General features: G+C 36.5%; 1 protein-coding gene across 6 annotated transcripts in view; it reads left to right on the forward strand.

Moving 5' to 3' along the window:
* The window catches only part of LOC101151950 (prorelaxin H2), a 40,655-nt gene extending 36,120 nt beyond the window's left edge, over nt 1-4,535 (forward strand). For 5 of the 6 annotated variants that reach the window (XM_055350617.2, XM_055350614.2, XM_055350616.2 and 2 more), the window contains one exon: nt 3,771-4,535. In XM_055350617.2, the coding sequence (XP_055206592.1) occupies nt 3,815-4,117 (303 nt within the window). In that variant the 5' untranslated portion in view covers nt 3,771-3,814 and the 3' untranslated portion in view covers nt 4,118-4,535. Of the gene's footprint in view, nt 1-22; nt 829-3,770 lie in introns of those variants that run through there. The other variant, XM_055350618.2, reaches the window with a different exon arrangement.
* Nucleotides 4,536-7,990: the final 3,455 nt, after the last annotated feature.

Below are 7,990 nucleotides of genomic sequence, written 5' to 3' on the forward strand. Positions count from 1 at the left end.
GTTTGGGCTTTTCCTTTGCCAGGTGATTTTATTGAAACAGTCTCACTGGGAATCTCACCGGACGGAGGGAAAGCACTGAGAATAGGAAGCTGCTTCACCCGAGAGTTCCTTGGTGCCCTTTCCGTAAGGCAGTCGGAGCGACGGGGTGGAAAGGAAGGGGAAGCCTCAGAGGAGGTGACGCTGCCCGGAGACCCGCAGGAGGCCGGGCGCACTCCTGCACCCCACAGGAAAGCCAGGCGGCCAGACAGCGGGCGTGCTGGTGGGGGCACCTGAACAGGGCTTCTCGGATAGAGAGGAAAGGGGACAAACACTGAGGCGGTGCGCTAGTTATCAAGCCTGTTTGCGCGCCTGTAGGACGGGGCAACACTCTGAGGTCTCTGTGAGGGTCCCGTGATGGGAAGACAGGAAGGGCCTTACACTTAATGACTCTCCTAGTCCAGAAGTTGGGCTGTGGCCTTTGCCATTGGAAACGTTCTTTAAAATAAACAAACAGAAAATCCCAAAGGAAAGAGTCTGGCCTCCCACTTCTTTGATCTGGGTATTGAAGTTCATTTGTGAGACAGGGGATGGAAGAGAAAGGAAAGGCTTGAATGCCTTTAGGAGAAACTCAAGAGGACCAGAGACAAGGAAAGCAGGCCGCTCAGACCATCATAGCTGAAGACCCTACTGATGCTTTCAAGCATTTGGAAGCTTCAGTGGGTTTGCTTTAAAAGCAAGATCTTAGAGTTGAGTACAGCTCAATCTGAAATGGCTTTTAAAAATATTTTTGTATTTATAGAGTAGCAGTGGAAACTCATGGAGGTATATACTAGTCTAAGAAGTGTAACGGATCATATTAAATTCAGAGAAAGTAACCGCAGTTGCAAATACTAAGTGTTTTGTATTTATATGACATGTAATTTATGATAAACCACAGCTAAATTTTATAGGCTATATGCATATACTATATATAAATGACTAACAGAAATACATTTACTTCTCTTTTATGAGATTTAAAGTATGCTTCTAAAGTTACTACATTGTTAGAGTTTGATTTATTTAATGGCAGTTTTTACATGACTTTTGTATAACATTAGTACAAAAATACCACAACGTCTAGGAATTTAGTGATTAAAAGTAGAGAAGACCAGATTGCATTGCATTTGCTTTATTATTCCACATTTTCTGACTATAAAAGTAGTAATGCTCATATTAAAGACAAATGTACATTAATGCAGGGTGAAAAATGAGAAGCACTCGTAGATATTAAGGACTTTGAAAAGTATATGTGAATTTTATGAGAAAATGAAATTATATTAAACAAGTAAGTGGAAAGAAATGTTAACATTTGGATAGGTATATGTATATGTTTTGCATTTTCACTCACCATTATACTTTGAGCAGTTTCTCACATTGTTATTATCCCAAAACACAATTTAAAATTCCTGTGTAGTATTTTTTGTCATAAATCTGCCACATACACTTAAGGATTCTTTGGTGGATATTTAGTTTATTTCTAAATTGTTGCTGAAAATAGTTCATTAAGCACATTTGTATATGGATATGGCTACATTTTTATTTCCTTTGAAGAGACATGAGATTACAAAGTATTTTTAAAGAATTTTCTTTATTGATGTGCAGTATAATTTAACTGAAAGTAACCTCAGAAAATATTGCCTGCAGGTGGAGATTAAGACAAATGTTTACCATTACTAGGTGGGAATCATTTTGGAAGTACATGTCAGTAATTTGTGATTAATATGAGTTTTCAGACTTCTACTGTTAGGTAGTTGCTATTTGCTTTCACATTATTACATTGTTAGCCATCCATTTCATCCTACTATATGTGCTAAAATAATATTCACTGCATCCCTTTTAAAAATAAGATACACTTTAAACCAGAAGAGGCCTATTTTAGTGAGATTTACATCCAAAATAATAAGTGAATAAGGGTATTTGTATGAATTCAGACAGAATATTTTCTTTGAGCCTAGGTTCCATAGCTAAAGGTGTTATGGATTATGAAATATTTCAAAACAGGTTTAAAAATATAATTTTAATAAAAGTACAAAATACACAGCCTATGAATAAACTTAATACAAACTATAACTGTTTTGGCTGACTCATTTAACTGGCTTTAAGAATATAGAAAATTACCATCAGCTTCTTTCAGTATTTAATAAGGCCCCAACTACAGAAAGTTTAGGTTGGATCAAAGAGAGGTTTTTATGATGAAACTGAATTAAACTTAGGATGTCTTACTGAGGGAAAATGCCAAAACCTCTCATTTAACCAAAAACGATATAAATTCTCATCTGTCATTTCCAGTTTAGAACATGAATGAGGGAGAGTGTTGGGAGGAAAGATGAAATACTACAGTTTGTTTTTTTTTATTCCTCTGTCAAACTCCAACTGTTGAATTTTTTTGTTGGCTACAAGGGGAACAACTGAGTCTCTTGCCACAAAACTCAGGAAATGATCAGCCCCAGAACTACCGCTGTCTAGGTGAAGGGTCGTGGTTTCCTCTGATCAGCAGGCATCGGTGGTTAACCAGGTGTCTGCCTCCCGCACTTAGATTTACTCCCCTCTTCTCTTTATTTTCATTATTTCAAGAGTAATGCCTTGTTAATGGAGAGTTTTCCTGTCCAGGAAGAAGAGCAGCAAGACCTGATTTGGGTTTTCACTATAATTTAAACATCATCAGTGTTTCTAATTTCTTTGTGAAATAAAACTATTAAGTTGTATAATTAGGACAGTTAAGGTTAGGAGAGGGTTTAACTCACTGTAAGCTTTTTGAGAGCAAGAAACATTTAAATAAATTTATATCTTTTAACTGGCAGTGCCAGAGACATGGAAACAGGTAATGAATGTTCAACTGAGCTGAATGGGTACAAAGATGGAGGAAGATGTCAGCTGGGTGTCCAGAAGGTTCCCAGCCCAAGTCCCAGCCTTCACATTTGGCCAGCCTGGGTTGCTGTGTAAGAACAGGCTCCCTTCCTAGGAGACACACAGATCTTGCATAGTGCATGATCTGCAGCTTTGGAACAAACATCAAACAGAAAACATTAGTCAGTACACATACTCCACAGCAGATACGAATCTCTTCTTAAATCAGTGATTTTCGGTTAGTGTTCTTTTAACCCACTTCTCTCTTTCATATAAAATACTATTGTTTTGGAGTAAATACTCTGGGGAAGACAAATTGTTAAATAGATGGTTAAGGAACATCAGAGACTTCTTTCTCCTGCTGATTAGATCAGAGGTGTCGGAAATGCTGCCTCTTTAACTTTATCCTCCAGGAGTAACTTCCCACCATGAAATATTCAATAGCTTAAAGTAATATCTTTTTCAAGGGTTACTATTACAACTCATAATGTCATAAATCATAGCTTAGCAATGGAAGAAAATGACTTAACTAAGAAGAATCCAAGAAAATGACCACTATCTGTGGTCAAACTGTTTTCAGTGACTTACATGACTTCAGAAAGATGACAGATTAATGTCAGGGAGAGTCAAAAGTACTATGATAAAAGCACTGAGGGGATCATGAAGAGAGACGAGAGAGAACCAATGGGGTAAAGCAGAGCCTTGGTAAAATTATGGTACTTTAAGGTGTCCAACTGTAAGTAAGCTAAATGTTTAGATATTAGGATGCTTGCTTATTTTGTTTCAATGTTTAATTTATATTGAGGCAATGCTTTTTTGTCTATGCAAACATTCATAGTGTTTCTGAGTGCTCTTTGACATGAATATACCCTCACATACACCTTTTTTTTTTTAAAATTTAACAGAAATTGTGCCATCCTTCATCAACAAAAATACAGAAACCATAGATATGATGTCAGAATTTGTTGCTAATTTGCCACAGGAGCTGAAGTTAACCCTGTCTGAGATGCAGCCAGCATTACCGCAGCTACAACAACATGTACCTGTATTAAAAGATTCCAGTCTTCTCTTTGAAGAATTTAAGAAACTTATTCGCAATAGACAAAGTGAAGCCGCAGACAGCAGTCCTTCAGAATTAAAATACTTAGGCTTGGATACTCATTCTCGAAAAAAGAGACAACTCTACAGTGCATTGGCTAATAAATGTTGCCATGTTGGTTGTACCAAAAGATCTCTTGCTAGATTTTGCTGAGATGAAGCTAATTGTGCACATCTCGTATAATATTCACATATATTCTTGATGACATTTCACTGATGCTTCTGTCAGGTCCCATCAATTCTTAGAATATCTAAGAAACCTTTGTTGATGTTTAGATTTTTTTATTTGATGTGTAAGAAAATGTTCTTTGTATGATTAAATGACACTTTTTTTGCTGAAAAGCCTTTTTGTCTTTTTATTAACAGTATGATTATGTTGTGTTATTCTTTTTAATGCTGTTAACTTAAAATTACAATAAAACCTCTACCGCTTTAACCATACGTAGTAACAGTATAGTTGTTACAATACCTAACACCATATAGTAGTAACAATACCTAACACCAGTTACATGAAATGGACCAAAATGTTTTATTGATATTAACTCTTAGATTGGATATACATAAAGCCATAAAACTTGAACTTTCCTAATAGATTACAAAAGGTTTTTGTGTCATATTGAAATACTCATTGCAAACAATCGGATTGGACACTAAACCAATGTAATTTAGTTAAGACCATGTAAACTCAAATGCTTTTTTTTCCTTTTTAATTTCCTTTTTTTTCTAGTATAGTCTGAAGGGAACTCAAGTACTTTTCAAGCTAGGGTTCTGTTCTCAGTTCCAGTGTCTAAGAAACTTAAAAGTAAATTATTTTTTAAGGAGAAAAAGGAATAGACATAACATAGAACAGAACAAACAAGTCCATATCATATATTACAGAAGAAATGGTATAATGAAGGAACATAATTTATGTTCACTTCTTTAGAATTTACAAACTATTTCTGTAAGCAAAATTACTGAAATAGTATGAACACTTGTTGGAAAAGTAAACTGACATAGTTATCAACTTAGTATTTTACTGGTTCTGTCTATTTTTTTTTCTTTTTTAAAAATTATACTTTAAGTTCTTGGTTACATGTGCAGAACGTGCAGGTTTGTTACATAGATACACATGTTCCATGGTGGTTTGCTTCACCCGTCAACCCATCACCTACAGTAGGTATTTATCCAATGCTATCCCTCCCCTAGCCCCCCACCCCCAAACAGGCCACGGTGTGTGATATTCCCCTCCCTGTGTCCATGTGTCCTCATTGTTCAACTCCCATTTATGAGTGAGAATATGTGGTGTTTGGTTTTCTGATCTTGTGATAGTTTGCTGAGAATGATGGTTTCCAGCTTCATCCATGACCCTGCAAAGGACATAAACTCATCCTTTTTTTGGCTGCATAGTATTCCATGGTGTATATGTGCCACATTTTCTTAATCCAGTCTATCATTGATGGACATTTTGGTTGGTTCCAAATCTTTGCTATTGTGAATAGTGACGCAATAAACACATGTGCAAATGTCTTTATTGTAGAATGATTTATAATCCTTTGGGTATATGCCCAGTAATGGGATTGCTGGGTCAAATGGTATTTCTAGTTCTAGATCCTGGAGGAATTGCCACACTGTCTTCCACAGTGGTTGAACTAATTTATGCTCCCACCAACAGTGTAAAAGCATTCCTATTTTTCCACAACCTCTCCAGCATCAGTTGTTTCCTGACATTTTAATGATCACCATTCTAACTGGCATGAGATGGTATCTCATTGTGGTTTTGATTTGCATTTCTCTAATGACCTGTGATGATGAGCATTTTTTCGTGTCTGTTGGCTGCATAAATGTCTTCTTTTGAGAAGTGTCTGTTCATATCCTTTGCCCACTTTTTGATGGTTTTTTTTTTTTGTAAAGTTATTTTAAGTTCTTTGTAGATTCTGGATATTAGCCCTTTGTCAGATGGACAGATTGCAAAAATTTTCTCCCCTTCTGTATGTTGCCTGTTAACTCTGATGATAGTTTCGTTTGCTGTACAGAAGCTCTTTAGTTTAATGTGATCCCTTTTGTCAATTTTAGCTTTTGTTGCCATTGCTTTTGGTGTTTCAGTCATGAAGTCTTTGCCCATGCGTATGTCCTGAATGGAATTGCCCAGGTTTTCTTCTAGGATTTTTATGATCCTAGGTCTTATGTTTAAGTCTTTAATCCGTCTTGAGTTGTTTTTTGTATAAGGTAAGGAAGGGGTCCAGTTTCAGTTTTCTGCATATGGCTAGCCAATTTTCCAAACACCATTTATTAAATAGGGAATTCTTTCCCCATTGCTTGTTTTTGTCAGGTTTGTTGAAGAGCAGATGGTTCTAGATGTGTGGTTTATTTCTGAGGCCTCCATTCTGTTCCATTCATCTATATATCTGTTTTGGTACCAGTACCATGTTGTTTTGGTTATTGTAGCCTTGTAGTATAGTTTGAAGTCAGATAGTGCGATGCCTCCAGTTTTGTCCTTGTTGCCCAGGATTGTCTTGGCTATGTGGGCTCTTTTTTGGTTCCATATGAAGTTTAAAGTAGTTTTTTCCAATTCTGTGAAGAAAGTCAATGGTAGCTTGATGGGGATAGCATTGAATGTATAAATTTCTTTGGGCAATATGGCCATTGTCATGATATTGATTCTTTGTTTCCACGAGCATGGAATGCTTTTCCATTTGTTTGTATCCTCTCTTATATCCTTGAGCAGTGGTTTGTAGTTCTCCTTGAAGAGGTCCTTCACATCCCTTGTAAGTTGTATTCCTAGGTATTTTATTTTCTTAGTAGCAGTTGTGAATGGGAGTTTACTCATGATTCGACTCTCTGTTTGTCTGTTATTGGTGTATACGAATGCTTGTGATTTTTGCACATTGATTTTGTATCCTGAGACTTTGCTGAAGTTGCTTATCAGCTTAAGGGGTTTTGGGGCTGAAACAATGGGGTTTTCTAAACATACAATCACGTCATCTGCAAACAGGGACAATTTGACTTCCTCTCTTCCTATTTGAATACCCTGTACTGCTTTCTCTTGCCTGATTGCCCTGGCCAGAACTTCCAGTACTGTGTTAAATAGGAGTGATGAGTGAAGGCATCCTTGTCTTGTGCCAGTTTTCAAAGGGAATGCTTCCAGCTCTTGCCAATTAAGTATGATATTGGCTGTGGGTTTGTCATAAATAGCTCCTATTATTTTGAGATACGTTCTATCAATACCTGTTTATTGAGAGTTTTTAGCATGAAGTGGTGTTGAATTCTATTGAAGGCCTTTTCTGCATCTATTGAGATAATTGTGTGGTTTTTGTCATTGGTTCTGTTTATGTGATGGATTATGTTTATTGATTTGTGTATGTTGAACCAGCCTTGCATCCCAGGTATGAAGCCAACTTGATCATGGTGGATAAGCTTTTTGATGTGCTGCTGGATTCAGTTTGCCAGTATTTTATTGAGGATTTTCTCATTGATGTTCATTAGGGATATTGGCCTGCAATTTCCTTTTTTTGTTGTATCTCTGCCAGGTTTTGGTATCAGGATGATGCTGTCTTCATAAAATGAGTTAGGGAGGATTCTTTCTTTTTCTATTGTTTGGAATAGTTTCAGAAGGAATGGTACCAGCTCCTCTTTGTACCTCTGCTAGAATTTGGCTGTGAATCCATCTGGTCCTGGACTTTTTTTTGTTGGTAAGCTATTAATTACTGCCTCAATTTCTGACCTTGTTATTGGTTTATTCAGGGATTCAACTTCTTTCTGGTTTAGACTTGGGAGGGTGTATGTGTCCAGTTATTTATCCATTTCTTCTAGATTTTCTAGTTTATTTGCGTGGAAGTGTTTATAGTATTCTCTGATGATAGTTTGTATTTCTGTGAGATCAGTGGTGATATCCCCTATGTCATTTTTTATTGTGTCTATTTGATTCTTCTCTATTTCTTCTTTATTAGTCTGGCTAGCAGTCTATCTATTTTGTTGATTTTTTTCAAAAAACCAGCTCCTGGATTCATTGATTTTTTGAAGGGATTTTTGTGTCTCTATCTCCTTC

This window comes from Gorilla gorilla, chromosome 13, assembly GCF_029281585.2.
Source record: "Gorilla gorilla gorilla isolate KB3781 chromosome 13, NHGRI_mGorGor1-v2.1_pri, whole genome shotgun sequence".
NCBI classification, from domain to species: domain Eukaryota; kingdom Metazoa; phylum Chordata; class Mammalia; order Primates; family Hominidae; genus Gorilla; species Gorilla gorilla.